Source organism: Pristis pectinata, chromosome 9, assembly GCF_009764475.1.
Source record: "Pristis pectinata isolate sPriPec2 chromosome 9, sPriPec2.1.pri, whole genome shotgun sequence".
Lineage (NCBI taxonomy): Eukaryota > Metazoa > Chordata > Chondrichthyes > Rhinopristiformes > Pristidae > Pristis > Pristis pectinata.
The window spans coordinates 1839849-1856798 of record NC_067413.1 but is presented as its reverse complement, the minus strand read 5'-3'; the positions used below and the strand labels follow the sequence as shown (position 1 = coordinate 1856798).

General features: G+C 56.3%; 1 protein-coding gene across 2 annotated transcripts in view; it reads left to right on the top strand.

The window, feature by feature from the left end:
- Positions 1 to 15566, top strand: part of LOC127574514 (SWI/SNF-related matrix-associated actin-dependent regulator of chromatin subfamily D member 3-like) — a 52542-nt gene extending 36976 nt beyond the window's left edge. For both annotated transcript variants that reach the window (XM_052023549.1, XM_052023548.1), the window contains exons 6-13: positions 7 to 102; positions 2284 to 2385; positions 2760 to 2921; positions 7433 to 7530; positions 10176 to 10311; positions 10906 to 11028; positions 11992 to 12093; positions 13576 to 15566. In XM_052023549.1, coding sequence (XP_051879509.1) covers positions 7 to 102; positions 2284 to 2385; positions 2760 to 2921; positions 7433 to 7530; positions 10176 to 10311; positions 10906 to 11028; positions 11992 to 12093; positions 13576 to 13629 — 873 coding nt within the window. In that variant the 3' untranslated portion in view covers positions 13630 to 15566. The remainder of the gene's footprint in view (positions 1 to 6; positions 103 to 2283; positions 2386 to 2759; positions 2922 to 7432; positions 7531 to 10175; positions 10312 to 10905; positions 11029 to 11991; positions 12094 to 13575) is intronic.
- The last annotated feature ends 1384 nt before the right edge of the window (positions 15567 to 16950 follow it).

Below are 16950 nucleotides of genomic sequence, written 5' to 3'. Positions count from 1 at the left end.
TTGCAGACTGGGAAGCAGAAGAGAAAATTCTCGTCGTTCTTTAAGAGCCTGGTGATCGAGCTGGACAAGGAGCTGTACGGGCCTGACAATCATCTGGTAGAGGTGACGATCGCTCCTTCCTCACCCCTTCCCGTCCTGTCTCCGTAACCCCCTCCGGCCCCCACATCCTCCCCGTCTCTGTAACCCCCTCCGGCCCCCACACCCTCCCCGTCTCCGTAACCCCCTCCCGCCCCCACACCCTCCCCGTCTCCGTAACCCCCTCCGGCCCCCACACCCTCCCCGTCTCCGTAACCCCTCCGGCCCCCACACCCTCCCCGTCTCCGTAACCCCCTCTGGCCCCCACACCCTCCCCGTCTCTGTAACCCCTCCGGCCCCCACACCCTCCCCGTCTCCGTGACCCCTCCCGCCCCCACACCCTCCCCGTCTCCGTGACCCCTCCCGCCCCCACACCCTCCCCGTCTCCGTGACCCCTCCCGCCCCCCACACCCTCCCCATCTCCGTGACCCCTCCCGCCCCTACACCCTCCCTGTCTCCGTAACCCCCTCTGGCCCCCACACCCTCCCCGTCTCCGTAACCCCTGCTGCCCCCACACCCCGTCTCTGTAACCCCCTCCCGCCCCCACACCCTCCCCGTCTCCGTAACCCATCCGGCCCCCACACCCTCCCCGTCTCTGTAACCCCTCCCGCCCCCACACCCTCCCCGTCTCCGTAACCCCCTCCCGCCCCCACACCCTCCCCCTCTCCGTAACCCCTGCTGCCCCCACACCCCGTCTCCGTAACCCCCTCCCGCCCCCACACCCTCCCCCTCTCCGTAACCCCTCCGGCCCCCACACCCTCCCCGTCTCCGTAACCCCTCTCGCCCCCACACCCCGTCTCTGTAACCCCCTCCCGCCCCCACACCCTCCCCGTCTCCGTAACCCCCTCCCGCCCCCACACCCTCCCCGTCTCCGTAACCCCCTCCCGCCCCCACACCCTCCCCGTCTCTGTAACCCCCTCCTGTTCCAATCCCTGACCTCCACCCTCAGCCTCGATTGCTGGCATCGTTCATCCAGAGCTCAGTAATCCCTCCCCACCTGCCTCTTCTCCACTCTGCTCTAGTGACCTCCCTCAGCGCCCAGGCTCACCGAGAGCTGCCCCCGCCGCCCCCTTTCTCCCCACTGCCTCAGGGTCAGCTCCTCTGGGAAGCTCCTAGAACGTCTGGCATTGTTCCTGGTGCAATACAAATATTGTGGTGTGTCTGATGTCTGAAGGTAGGTTCCCGGGGCAGGGAGTTGCTGGACGTTGGGGTGAGGTGGGGTGTCCAGAGCCTCCATCCCTGCCGGGTGTAACCCCAGTGCCGGCTCCCTCACTGGTCCCTGTCAGTTGTGACTGTCCCGGGATGGAGATGGAACATAGAACACAGAACATACAACATAGAACACAGAACAGTACAGCAGTACATGGTACAGTACATAGAACAACAGGACACAACAGTAGTACACAATACTACATATAGTACAGAACAGTACATGGAACATACAACATGGAACATACAACATAGACCAGTACAGCACAGGAACAGGCCCTTCGGCCCACAATGTCTGTGCTGAACACGATGCAAAATTAAACTAAATCCCTTCTGTCTGCACGTGATCCACATCCCTCCACTCCCTGCACATTCATGTGTCTGTCTAACAGCCTCTTAAACCCCACTGTTGTATCTGCCTCCACCACCACCCCTGGCAGCCTGTTCCAGGCACCCACCACTCTCTGTGTAAAAAAACTTGCCCCACACATCTCCTTTAAACTTTCCCCCTCTCACCTCAAACCTCTGCCCTCTGGTATTGGACATTTCCACCCTGGGAAAAAGATTCTATCTACCCTATCTCTGCTTCTTATAATTTTATAACCATCCCTCAGCCTCCACCGCTCCAGAGAAAACAACCCAAGTTTGTCCAACCTCCCCTTGTAGCTCACACCCTCTGATCCAGGCAGCATCCTGGTGAACCTCTCCTTCACCCTCTCCAGAGCCCCCACACCCTTCCTGCAACAGGGTGACCAGAACTGTGCACAATGGGGTCAACGGGACCAGTCAGCATCCGGTAGAAGCCACCCCCCCCCCCCCCCCGGCGGAGTAGGGGGTTCAGGGTGCGGTGTGAAGCCCCCTGTTGTTGAATGTCTCCTCCTCCTGACACTGGTGCCCTGCGGCCTGGACCCAAGCTGTCGGGTGTGGGTGGGGGTTTTTGGTGGGGGGGGGTGTTGGTTGATGGGGGGGTTGGCTCATTCTGTCGTCCTCTCTGTGAAGTGGCACCGGACGCCCAGCACCCAGGAGACGGACGGCTTCCAGGTGAAGAGGCCGGGGGACGTCAGTGTCCGCTGCACCCTGCTGCTCATGCTGGATTACCAGGTGGTGAAGGGGCGGGGCCTGTGGGGAGGGGTGGGGCCTGTGGGGAGGGGGTGGGGCCTGTGGGGAGGGGCCTGTGGGGAAGGGGTGGGGCCTGAGGGAAATGAGAGTGGGAGGGGCACCACAGTCCAATCAGGAAATACCAATGGAATGATGGTGACAGATTTGTGTGTGACGGGGGTGGGTGTTGGGTGATGGGTGACAGTGTTCATGGGTGCCAGGGTCGGGTGTCAGGTTTGGGTGATGGAGGGTGGGTGTGTGACGGGGGGGTGTGTGTGACGGGGGCTCTGGGGTGTGTGTGATGGGGGGGTGGGCTGACGGGGGGGGGTGTGCTGGGGTGGGCTGACACAGCTCACTAACACCTTGCTCTGTTGCAGCCCACCCAGTTTAAGTTGGACCCGCGCCTGGCCCGCCTCCTGGGGATTCACACCCAGACCCGATCGGCCATCGTACAGGCACTCTGGCAGTACATCAAAACCAACAAGCTGCAGGACTCCCACGACAAGGAGTACATCAGCTGCGACAAGTACTTCCAGCAGGTACCCCCAGCCCCGGGTCCGTGGGGGAGAGGGGGGCGGACAGGTAACCCCAGCCCCGGGTCCGTGGGGGAGAGGGGGGCGGTGACCCTGAGGCTCAGGGAAATGATTTGGGACAGGAAGCTCTGGACCAAGAGCTGGAAAATGAGATTAATATGGATAGGTGATGGCTGGCACAGACCTGGTGGGCCAAAGGGCCTGTTTCTGTTCTGTGTGACCCCCTGACTTTATCAGTCTCTGCTGCCCCTTCACATTCTCGCAGATCAGGGTTAAAAGCCTCTCCTACACCTTCCCATGAAGTTGTAGCCCAGTGTCAGGGGACTGAACTTCCTCTGACAGCTTGTTCCATATCCCCACCACCCTCTGGGGAAACGTTGCCCCTCAGGTCCCCAGTAAATCTTTCCCCTCTCACCTTAAACCTCTGCCCTCTGGTTTTTGACTCCCCAACCCTGGGGAAAAGACTGTGACCCTCCAACTTATCTGTGTCCCTCATGATTTTATAAACCTCTATCAGGTCACCCCTCAGCTTCCTTCGCTCAGGGGGAAACAGTCCCGGCCTGTCCAGTCTCTCCTGATAACTCAAGCCCTCCAATCCCAGCAACATCCTCTTCAATGCTCCTCCTTCTCGATGGTAACTTGTTCTGGAATTTCACTGCTCCCTCCCTGAATTCTCCACGTGAAAGTCCTCCTGAGGGAACAGAGATGAGAAGAATTCATTTAAGACCACACCCACGTTCTGTGGCTCCACACACACACACACACGCACGCACGCACACGCGCGCACGCATGCGCATTGCCCCTCTGGCTCCACACACACACATTGCCCCTGTGGTCCCTGATTGGCCCCACACTTCCCCTGGTTATCCTCTTGCCCTTAATATCATTGTAAAATGTTTTGGGGTTTCCATTAAACTTGTCTGCCAGTGATATTTTGTGCCGCTCTTTGCCTTCCTAATTTCTTTCTGAAGTATCCCTACGCTTTCTGTCCCGTTTCATTGCTTCCTTTCTTTTGTTTATCTTCCCTTGACGTCCAGGGTTCCTTGGACTTGCTGTCCATACCTTTCACCCTCACAAGAACATGTTGTCCCTGAACTCTCTCTATTTTGCTGTTAAATGACTCCCACTTGTTGGATGTAGAACTCTCTGAATTATCCTTTCTCACAGCTCCCTGCCTGTTACCAATCCACTCTTCATATTAATATCATCCAACACCATGAGCTCTTCACTTAGCCTTTTGTTGGACACTTTCTGGAAGTCCAAATACCAAACATCTGCTGGTTCCTTTCTCCAATCAGATGGAGACTTCTTCAAACAACTCTTGTAAATCTGTCGGATATGATTTCTCCTTCCTGAAGCCTGACTGACTGAAATTGGAATTGGTTTATTATTGTCACATGTACCGAGTACAGTGAAAAACTTTGTTTTGCATGCCATCCATACAGATCATTTCATCACATCAGTGCATTGAGATAGTACAAGGGAAAACAATAACAGAATGCAGAATAAAGTGTTACAGTTACAGAGAAAGTGCAGTGCAGGCAGACAATAAGGTGCAAGATCATAACGAGGTAGATTGTGAGGTCAAGAGTCCATCTTATCGTACCAGGGAACCGTTCAATAGTCTTATAACAGTGGGATAGAAGCTGACCTTGAGCCTGGTGGTACGTGCTTTCAGGCTTTTGTATCTTCTGCCCAATGGGAGGGAGAGAAGAGAGAATGTCCTGGGTGGGTGGGGTCTTTGATTATACTGAGGCAGCGAGAAGTGTAGACAGAGTCCGTGGAGGGGAGGCTGGTTTCCGTGATGCGCTGGGCTGTGTCCACAAATTTCTGCAGTTTCTTGCGGTCCTGGGCAGAGCAGTTGCTGTACCAAGCCGTGATGTATCTGGATAGGATGCTTTCTATGGTGCATCAATAAAAGTTGGTGATGGCATTTCAGGGGGCAGTTGGGTGTGAACTGGACCTTTGTGAATCTGGAGTCAGGCATAGTCCGTGCTGGGAGAGGGGCAGGGGCTTTCCTTCCTGAAGGACAGGCAGAGATTCTTGTAGAACCTACTGGGGTCCAAGCCACCATGAAGCTGCTTCCATTATCTCTGAAAAAAATTATTCTAATATCTACATTTGACTTCTCCATGTGGTGGGATTGGGACACATCTGTGGATTGGGCTTCTGGATCGCCAACCAGATGAAGTTAGAGAGGGTAAGAGAAGATTCACCAGGATGTTGCCAGGATCCAAAGCCTATATGCACTCTTTGAAAGGGAGAATAACACTACACCTGTGCAAATCCCCACAACGTCTGGCGACCCTGTGATCTCTGTCTCAGAGGCTGAAGTCAGAACATCCTTCAGGAGGGTGAACCCTCGCAAGGCATCAGGCCCCGACGGTGTACCTGGCAGGGTACTGAAAACCTGTGCCAACCAACTGGCTGGTGTTCAAGGATATCTTCAACCTCTCACTGCTACAGTCAGAGGTTCCCACCTGCTTCAAAAGGGCATCAATCATACCGGTGCCCAAGAAGAGCAGGGTGAGCTGCCTCAATGACTATCGCCCAGTAGCACTCACATCTACTGTGATGAAGTGCTTTGAGAGATTGGTCACTGCAATTTGCAAACAGCCACAACAGGTCTACAGCAGATGCAGTCTCACTGGCTCTGCACTTGGCTTTGGAGCACCTAGACAACAGCAAAACATACGTCAGGCTGCTGTTTGTCAATTACAGCTCAGTGTTCAACACCATCATCCCCTCAGTACTAATCACCAAACTTCTGAACCTGGGCCTCTGCACCTCCCTCTGCAACTGGATCCTCGACTTCCTTATCGAGAGACCAGTCAGTGTGGATCGGTAGTAACATCTCCTCCTCGCTGACAATCAACACAGGCGCACCTCAAGGATGTGTGCTTAACCCACTGCTCTACTCTCTCTACACTCATGACTGTGTGGCTAGGCACAGCTTAAACGCCATCTATGAATTCACTGATGACACCACTGTTGTTGGTAAAATCTCAGATGGCGACGAGGCGGCATACAGAAGTGAGATAGATCAGCTGGTTGAGTGGTGTCACAACACCAACCTCGCACCCAATGTCAGCAAGACCAAGGAATTGATTGTGGACTTCAGGAAGGGGAAGTCAGGAGAACACACACCAGTCCTCATTGAGGGGTCAGCGGTGGAAAGGGTTGAGCAGCTTCAAGTTTCTGGGCATCAACATCTCAGAGGATCTACCCTGGGCCCAACACATTGATGCAATCATGAAGAAGGCACGCCAGTGGCTCTACTTCATTGGGAGTTTGGTGTCACAGATGTACGGTGGAGAGCATTCTGACTGGTTGCATCACCGCCTGGTATGGAGGCTCCAATGCACAGGATCACAAGAGGCTGCAGAGGGTTGTAGACTCAGCCAGCTCCATCATGGGCACAACCCTCCCCACCACTGAGGACATCTTCAAGAGGTGGTGCCTCAAGAAGGTGGCATCCATCACTGAGGACCCTCACCACCCAGGACATGCCCTCTTCTCGTTACTACCATCAGGGAGGAGGTACAGGAGCCTGAAGACCCACACTCAACGATTCAGGAACAGCTTCTTCTCCTCCGCCATCAGATTTCTGAACGGTCCATGAACCCATGAACACTACCTCGTTATTCCTCTCTTGCACTATTTATTTATTTTTGTAACTTGTAGTAATTTTTATGTCTTGCACTGTACTGCTGCCGCAAAACAACACATTTCATGACGTGTCAGTGATAATAAACCTGATTCTGATTCTGAGTTATCAGGAGAGACTGGACGGGCCAGGACTGTTTTCCCTGGAGCGAAGGAGGCTGAGGGGTGACCCTATGGAGGTTTGTAAAAGTATGAGGGGCATTGATAAGGTGGATGGTCGGAGTCTGTTTCCCGTGGCTGAAGCAGGTACAACAACAACGTTCAAAATACATTTGGCTCAGAGGGGCTTTGAGGCCCAACACGGGAAAATGGAACTAGCTTGGCGTGCACCATGGTTGGCATGGATCAGTTGGGTCGAAGGGCCTCTTTCCATGCTGTACAGCTTTATGACTCTGGTAGGGGTGCCTAAAACAAGGGGTCAGAGGTTTAAGGTGAGAGGGAGGAGGTTTGAAGGGGATCTGAGGGGTAAATTTTTCACTGTGGTTGTTATCTGGAACGAGCTGCCAGAGGAGGAGGTGGAGGCAGGAACAGGAACAACGTTCTAGAGGCAGCTGGACGGGTACCTGAGGGATATGGAATTAATGCAGGAGAGTGGATAGGCATGATGGCGGGCAGAGACACAATGGGCCGAAGGGCCTGTCTCTGTGCCGTACAACTCGCTGACTCTCACCGCTCCCTCGCCGACCTCAGCACAAAGCCGACGGGTCATCCCTCAGCCTGCCTTTGGGAAAGAGCCCCAGCCTTTCTAGAATATTCTCTGGCGTGGATCCGTGCCATCCTGTAACCCGTCCTCTTTGTAGTTCCCTGCGCCGTCCCCTGGGCTGTGATTTGTTTCTCCATCCTTCCCGCAGATATTCGACTGCCCGAGGCTAAAGTTCTCCGAGATTCCCCAGCGACTGACCAACCTGCTGCTGCCGCCAGACCCCATCATCATCAACCACCTCATCAGGTAGGAGATCTCCGCCACTGGGGGTCACTTCCCTCCCCCGACCAACCCCCCTCATCCACAGAAACATCTCACCCCCTCTGTCCATGGATACATCTCCCCTCCCCCCCCCAAAAAACATACCCCCTCCCCTCACCCACGGAAATATCTCCCCTCCCCCACTGACCACCCCCACCTCTGTGCCCACGTGTGTGTGACCTCAGGCTCCTGGGGTCAGCAGCGTTACCCCGACCGGGTCACGGACTCCAGGGACTGGCCATCAGTTCCACCCCGAGACCCTGAACCGTCAGCACTTGTACCCCCTGCACACACACCCCCGTTCCCTGCTACCCCATACCCCCCCTGCACGCACCCCGTCCCCTGCTACCCTGTACCCCCCTGCACACACACCCCGTCCCCTGCTACCCCGTCCCCTGCACACACCCCGTCCCCTGCTACCCTGTACCCCCCTGCACACACACCCCGTCCCCTGCTACCCCGTCCCCCTGCACACACCCCGTCCCCTGCTACCCTGTACCCCCCTGCACACACACCCCGTCCCCTGCTACCCCGTCCCCTGCACACACCCCGTCCCCTGCTACCCTGTACCCCCCTGCACACACACCCCGTCCCCCTGCACACACCCCGTCCCCTGCTACCCTGTACCCCCCTGCACACACACCCCGTCCCCTGCTACCCCGTCCCCCTGCACACACCCCGTCCCCTGCTACCCCGTCCCCCTGCACACACCCCGTCCCCTGCTACCCTGTACCCCCCTGCACACACACCCATCCCCTGCTACCCCGTACCCCCCCTGCACACACCCCCATCCGCTGCTACCCTGTACCCCCCCTACCCCTGCACACACCCCCGTCCCCTGCTACACCATACCCCCCCTGCACGCACTTCCCCACCCGGGTACCCACCAACACATCACCACCCTGGGTACTGGTGAAACCTTCATGGGAGCAGGGGGGAGGGACTGAGGACTGGAGCCTGTTTCACATCCTCACAGCTTTTCACCAGGTTGAGTTTATTGCCGTACGGGGAGGGACAGGTGCAGTGGAAAACTTGCAGCAACATCACTGGCAATGGAGGTACAGACAACACTCAGAATGTAAATTATACCAGACAGTGAAGAAAAAAACTGTACAAAACAAGACCTTAGTGCAAAGTAAACACAATCGGAGACAAGTCCATGGTGGTGCAAGAGGTGGGCCATAGTGTTCCTTTGCTGAGGGAGGGTTAGGGTGTGCAGGTCGGTTCAAGAACCTGATGGTTGTAGGAAAGTAGCTGTTGCTGAACCCGGTGGTGTGGGACTTCAGGCTAACGGATGCCTGTCGAGGGTTGTCAGTGAAAGCTTGTGTAGACTGTTGGGACGGTTCACCCTGGGTCATGAACAAGTGGTCTGGTGGGACGTGGTTCTGACCCAGTCCAGAATCGGGTGGCTGGAGACACCGGAGACTGCAGACGCTGGAATCTGGAGCAACAAACAATCTGCTGGAGGGACTCAGCGGGTCGAGCAGCATCTGGTGGGGGGGGGGGGGGGGGGGAGTGTCGACAACTTCTCTCCCCTCACAGACACTGCCCGACCCGCTGAGTTCCTCCCGCAGGTTGTTGCTCTAGAAGCAGGTGGCTCCCTTGTGAAGGCAGAGAGATCTGGTCGTGTCCCCACTCAGTCCTGCAGACACACTGTCCTCACCTCCCTGCAGCTGACGGGACCCCAGCTCCTGAGATCCACCAGCAGGAACATCAGGCTCAATGTTAACATCCCATGATATTTAATTGACCTGTTGATGTTCCTGTGGGCGGATTGGCCGCCGTACTCAGCTGGCTTAAACCCAGATGTGGCCCTGTCTGAATCCAGATGTGCTCTGCCCAGGGTTGGGGGCAGTTTCAGCCAATCAGCAACTGCTGCAGCCCCAGAGCCCACCACCAGGGGCGCACCAGCATCCAGGGTCAGACAGCTCGCCAGCGCCACCACATGTTTCCCCAGGGGATGGCAGCGCAGTGTGTGTCAGTCGGTGGGGGGTGGAGAGATGGGGGGGGAGAGAGGGGAGGAGAGGGAGGTTATCACAGGGGAGAGAGAAGGTACACACAAAAAGAGAAAAGCATACACGGGTGAGGGAGACAGGGAAGTGCACAATGAAGTGCACACACGGGCACAGACACACACGGACACTGTCGCACATGGATACAGCCACACACGGATACTGTCGCACACAGACACAGATGCACACAGACACAGCCGCACACGGACACAGCCGCACACGGACACAGCCGCACACAGGCACTGTCGCACACAGACACTGTCGCACACAGGCACAGCCACACATGGCACTGTCACACACGGGCACTGTCGCGCACAGACACAGACGCGCACAGACACAGTCACACACAGACACAGCCGCACACAGGCACTGCCGCACACAGGCACTTTCGCACACGGACACAGCCGCACACAGGCACTGCCGCACACGGATACAGCCGCACACAGGCACAGCCGCACACAGACACAGCCGCACACAGACACAGCCGCACACAGACACTATGGCACACAGGCACAGTTGCACACACACAGGTGGAGGTGGTGTGAGAGCGGGTGAAATGGAGAGGAGCAGATAGAGTTGAGTGGCTCTCTCTGGTTGCACGTTGTGCCTCTCCCCCAGCGTGGACCTCAATGACCAGAAGAAGACGGCTTGTTATGATATTGACGTCGAGGTTGACGACCCCCTGAAGTGTCAGATGAGCAGCTTCCTGCTGTCGACAGCCAATCAGCAGGAGATCGCAGGGCTGGACAACAAGGTAATGGAGTTGGTGGCGGATGGGGTGGTGGACGGGGTGGTGGGGGTGTCTGTCACTCACTAGCTGAGGCCCTGACTCACTGCTCCCCACCCTGACCCGTTCAGTCGTTGCTCGAATGTCGACATTGGGTGGAGCGGAGCCACTGGTCACAGGTGTGTCCAGTCTTGTTCCTGGACACAGCCACACCTGTGTTGTCACACACACGGAACACGCGGTCTGACACACACCAGTTACACAGCCAGGCTCCTCCAACAACACCTCCCGATCTCCCACCACGGGCAGCAGGTGCAGGGCAACACCACCACCTGCAGGTTCCCCTCCACCAACCCGACTCCTTCACCGTCACTGGGTCTGGACCCTGGGACTCCCTCCCGCCAGCACCATGGGAGCACCTTCACCAGGAGGTCTGCAGCGGTTAATCGCCACCTTCTCAGGGGCAGTCAGGGACGTATAATGAACACTGCCTTGCCGGCGATGCACGGATCCGATCAACATCGTGCAGTCCTGGAGCTGTAGAACTCGGACAGGTTGACGACGGAACAGAGCGGGGATCTGCCCGCTCTGTGTAAACCCACCATCCTCTCCGTCCCACAGATTCATGAGACCATCGAATCCATCAACCAGCTGAAGATTCAGAGGGATTTCATGTTGAGCTTTTCCAAGGACCCAAAGGGCTACATCCAGGAATGGCTGCGGTCCCAGAGCCGGGATCTGAAGGTAGGAATCCCTTTACACATTTCCATCGGACCAGGATCCCAGGACAGAGACCGGGGGGAAGGACGAGTGCTTGGGGCATTCCTGAGGATGTGGACACTGATTGTGTGGGGTTTGCCCCACGCCAGTGGCCGGTGGAACCGCTGCCTCACAGCTCCAGAGACCCGGGTTCAATCCTGACCTCCAGCGCTGTCTGTGTGGAGTTTGCACATTCCCCCTGTGACCACGTGGGTTTCCCCCGGGTGCTCCAGTTCCCTCCCACATCCCAATGACATGCGGGGTCGGTGAGTTAATCAGACGCTGTAAATTGCCCCCCTGGTGTGTGGGTGAGGGGTAGGATCTGGGGGGAGTTAATGGGAATGTGGGGGGATCGGTGTAAGTGGGTGGTCGGTGGTCGGCACGGACTCGGTGGGCCGAAGGACCTTTGCTGATGGCTGGGTCCGTGGTTTCTGATCGATGCAGCTGCTGACAGTCGCATCAAACCATCCTGTCGGAACCCGTGCTCACTGGCGGCACAGGGCAGCATGGAGAGGCAGCAAATCCCACCGCTCTGGAATCCACAGCCCGCGGGGCTGGTCAAGGGGTGGAATCGAAGGAGCTGATGGTCTCTGTCGCTCCCCCCCCCCCCCCCCCGTTCCTCTGGGTGGGTGGGGGCTGTATTGGTAACTGGTTTATTATTGTCACATGTACTGAGATACAGTGAAAAGCCTTTGTCTGCGAGCCATCCATACCGATCTCTACATCAGCACGTCGAGGTGGTACAAGGGAAAAGCAGAGTGCAGAGTGTTACAGCTACAGAGAACGTACAGCGCAGGTGGACAATAAGGTGTTAAGGGCCACGACGAGGTGGACTGTGAGGTCAAGGGTCCACCTTTTATTGTACGAGGTGTCAGTTCAGGAGTCGGATAACAGCGGGGTCAAACCTGGTCCACAGTCTGTGTGAAACCTGGTGCCTCCTTTCTGCAGATAATGACGGATGTGGTGGGGAACCCAGAGGAGGAACGACGTGCTGATTTCTACCAGCAGCCCTGGTCGCAGGAGGCAGTCAGCCGCTACTTCTACTGCAAGGTGAGGACGGCGCTGGGTGCCAGATCCCCCCCCCCCACCCCACCGGACCCGGAGCCAGGCTGGTGTGTGTGACAGCTGCCTGTGTTCAATCCTCAGACTGGGCCTGTGGGACACACCAGCCCATTCACAAGGTGGTGAGCTGGCTGGTCGTCGAGAGTTCGAACCCCACCCCAGCGGGTTTGAACTTGGTCAGAAGAGAGTGAGAGTGGGGTCTCTGTGGGTCTGGTGGTAAAGGCACGACTGGTTCATCCCCACCCTCTCGTCCTCGGGGAGATCTAGCACAGCACGATCCCACAGACAGCGGCAGGGAGATGGTGGCCGAGGCAGTGTCCCGGTTAAATTCAGCTCTGGGAGACGGCACCTCAGACACGGCAGTGCTCCCTGACCTCAGTGCTACGCTGGGAGGTGGGCGAGGGGTGTGGTTTGTGACCCTAATGATGTGGGGGGGCAGAGGATCCCTCTCCCCCCATGATCCCCGTCCCTCCCCCCCCATGTCCCCTGTCCCTCCCCCCAACATCTCTATCCCCCCCCACAATCCCCGTCCCTCCGCCCCACATCCCCTACGCCCCACGATCCTCCCCACGTCCCCCTACCCCCCATGATCCTCTCCATCCCCCCCACATCCCCTGTCCCTCCCCCCCACGTCCCCTGTCCCTCCCCCCACGTCTCCATCCCCCCCCCCACATCCCCCGTTCCTCCCCCCCCCCAACGTCAAGGATCCAGTTACAGAGGGAGGTGTTGAGTCCTGGCAGCCTGTTCCAGGCACCCATCACTCTGTGTGTAAAAAAAACTTGCATCGCACATCTCCTTTAAACTTTCCCTTCCCACCCCAAACCTCTGCCCTCTCGTATTTTACATTTCCTGCTGGGAAGCTGACAGAGCAGATAGTTGGAGTCTATGCCTCTCATAATTTGGAATTAATTTACTATTGTCACGTACCGAGGTCCAGTGAAAAACTTGTCTCTCATACTGTTCATACGGATCAATTCATCACATCAATGCATCGAGGTAGTACAGGGGAAAACAATAACAGAATGCAGAATAAAGTGCTACAGTCACAGAGAAAGTGCAGTGCAGGCAGGCAATAAGGTGCAAGGTCATAACGAGGTAGATTATGAGGTCAAGAGTCCATTTTATCGTACTAGGGGACTGTTCAATAGTCTTATAGCAGCAGGATAGAAGCTGTCCTTGAGCCTGGTGGTACGTGCTTTCAGGCTTTTGTATCTTCTGCCCGATGGGAGGGGGAGAAGATTTTGCTGTGTACAATTTGGACATGAACCACCACAGCAGCTGTGTCGTACCGAGGGACCCTCCTCCTCCTCCTCAGCTACAAACCATCTGCTGAAGGAACTCAGTGGGCCGAGCAGCATCTGTGGGGAGAGAGGACTCGCCGAGACCCCGCATCATGACCGTTGGTTTACTTGCTGCAGCCCTGCGTGTCTCCGCCTCCTCGTCCTGACCAGCTTCTTGTTCCTGTTTCAGATACAACAACGAAGGCAGGAGCTGGAGCAGGCCATGGGTGTGCGCAACACCTAGATCCTTCCCTCGGACAACCACCACCACTGCAACACACACTACACTGCCATCCCTCTGACTGTCCCCAGCATCCAGCAGCCCCTGTTTCAGGGGGCCTGGAACCCGTCGTTGTTCCTTCTCCCATCGTCTACCTGCCTCTGTGGCACCAGCCCGCCCCCGCCCCCACCCAATGTCAGCCCAGGCTGAACCCCCCTCCCCCACTGCTGAATGTCCAGTTCTGCTGGGGCTTTCGTGCCCGGCTTGGCCTGGGATTGGCCGAGGGATTGTCGCTGTGTGGGCAGGCTGGGTCCATGGTGTCGCTCAGTGCCCACCAGGTAATCATGGGGCGTGGGGAGAGGGGGTGTTGTGATGGGTCGGGGGGGTGAGGGAAAGAACGCTGGACATTACCGCAGCGCTGGGATCCCTCTGCTGAGGAGCTGGACCTTCCTGGGGGGTTGTCCACTGCCTGGTGTGATCATTCCTCTGTCCTTTAGCTTATTGGCTGTCGCTGAGGAGATCAGTTTACTGTATCCTGTCAAACGAGCCAATTGCAGAGCACCACCAATGGACCCAACATCTCATCCAACTCACCGGGACTGTTGCTCCTTTTCCCTCTTTCCCAAACCTCACCAGGACCTCCCACCAACGGTCCCTGCGAGGCTGGGGATGCATGGGTGGGGGGGGGGGGGGTGGGGGAGGCGGTGTCCATGGTTGGGGAGGTCCATGGGTGGAGGTCCCCCTCCCGGAGCTGAGCCGGAGGTGGGGGTGTGAGTTGGGTTGAGTTTGTCTGGTTCACCCAGTGATGGTGGGATAATGCCTGCCTCTGGGGAGCTTGCAGGACATGGCGACTGAGGGAAGGGTCAGTGTGGTGCTGCTGTCCTGCACTGTCTGGTGACTGGGTCCCTTGTAGACAGGCTGGCGTTATCATGGTGATCAGACGCAGTCCCCCGTATCGAACCATCGATGACAGCTCATGGATTACTTGGTTGGTTTCTCATGCTGCAGAGTTGGGGGTTTGGGGGCCAGAGGGGGGGTAGGTGGAAGTTGGTGCTCAGAGCTAAATTATTCAAAACTGTGCTGTCTCTGCCCTGGGAGTGTGTGACGGGACGGTGTAGAGGGAGCTTCACTCTGTGTCTGCCCTGGGAGTGTGTGACGGGACGGTGTAGAGGGAGCTTCACTCTGTGTCTGACCCTGGGAGTGTGTGACGGGACGGTGCGGAGGGAGCTTCACTCTGTGTCTGACCCTGGGATTGTGTGATGGGACGGTGTAGAGGGAGCTTCACTCTGTGTCTGACCCTGGGAGTGTGTGACGGGACGGTGCGGAGGGAGCTTCACTCTGTATCTGACCTGTGACCTGGGAGTGTGTGATGGGACATCATAGTGTGTTTTACTCTGTACAGTAAAACTCTGATAATCCAGCACCCTCATGCCAGACCAGTATATTTTACGGACCGTTGGATGTTACTCCACTAAATACCCAAACTCACTCTAAGTTTCTCTTTTACATGTTACCCAGTGGAATAATACATTTCCCAGTGAACCTGGTGAGTTTAAATGATGTGGGAAATATACAGCACTCAGGACCCCAGATCCAACCACAAACCCACCCGGTTCCTGAGCCTGGTGTCCTGGACCCTGACTCCAGCCCCCACACACAGCCCATAGTCCGGAGCCCGTCCCCAGCCGTACTCTGGACACCGGCTCGCACTCCGGACCAATGAGTGAGCCAGGTGTCAGGAATTTCAAACAATCAGATGCCGGATTATCAGAGTTTTATTGTATTTCAAGCAACAAACGAGAAGCTGGGGGACCTCAGTCCAAATGAAGGGTCTCGACCCGAAACGTCGACTGTCCATCTCCCTCCACAGACGCTGCCCGACCCGCTGAGTTCCTCCAGATTCCAGCGTCTGCAGTCTCCTGTGTCTCCATTTTACTGTATTAAATGTGTTTTGGGAGCTTTATACTGAATCTAACTTTTTTATTATCTAAATAGCTTTTTCTAATTGACTATTATTGTGTGTGTGTGTGTGTGTGTTTGTTTGTTCTAAAATAGCTTTATTAAAAGTAACAACAAGAAATTAACTTAAAATGTGGGAGGAACTCAGCCAGTCCGTCAGGCAGCATCTGTGGACAGAGGAACCAGTCAATGTATAGAGGCAGCAGATCTCCCTGACCCGGAACATTGACCGGGTTCCCTTTCTACAGATGCTGCCTGACTGGCTGAGATCCTCCAGCATTTCGTTCAGATTCCAGCATCAGTGGTTTTGTTCGTTTTCAGTATTGAGGATGCACTGCAGCCCCTACATTCAGGAGTAAGGGGCTGGAGGGAAGCTAGAACCGGCAGGAATATCCCCTTTAAATGTTGAAACAACGTCCACGTCCCACTTATTTACCGGTTATGGAATGATACAGGCGGACTGGGAGCCCGTGGACCTTTTTAAAACTCTATTGGACAGACTTTTCTGTGCCACGTTCTGCATCCAATATAAGGAAGGAGGACTTCAACATCGACAGACCTTCACTCTGGACTCCCGTTGCCATCGGGTGCAGGAAGGAACACCAATGTGCACGGCCTGTAGTGGAAGTCCCTCTGTGCAGCGTGGAATCACATGGGGACCACCGCTGATCATTGGCTCGGGTTGTGTGGGACCGGCTCCTGAGAAGGGTTTGGAGCCCCGGTTCGGTAATTCCCGCTGGGCTGGGGTCACAGCTGGTAAAATGCACAGAGAGGCACAGAAACACTTGCCAATGGTGCACCGTCTTTAGGGCTGTGCCCCTCGCAAAGGTAAAAGGTCCCCAGCGCACACCAACTGAAAGGAGGCTCCACGTACGGGCCTCTGCGGGGTCTGAAGGTGGAGGGTGGCAGCCAGGGTGTGGACACTGAGACCTCCCTCTCTCCCCCTGCGCCAGCTCGATGAAGACCTGGTGGTGGAAGGGGTAACATGGTGTCCCAAAGGTCGAGCAGGAGAAGGGTGATCCTGGACCCCTCTCCGAGATGGTGAAGGTAGGGGTGGAGGAGCTCATCGGGAATGAAAGGCAGGACACCAGGGGGTCCACCTCCAGAAGACCCTGGCCACGGTCAGCCCCTGTCTCAGGCTGAGCCACCACCCATAGAATCATAGGAAACAGGCCCTTCGGTCCAACTCATCCCTGCTGACCGAGATCCCTTTCTGAAATAGTCCCATTTGCCTGCGTTTGGCCCATATCCCGCTAAACCTTTCCTATCCATCAACCTGTCTAAATGTAATTGTCTCCCCACTCTGTGTCTAGGACAGAGGCAGCTGGAAGGTTTGTCACTGCCAATTGTAGCTTTGTTGGTACCAAGTTTCCTAATTTAATCCAA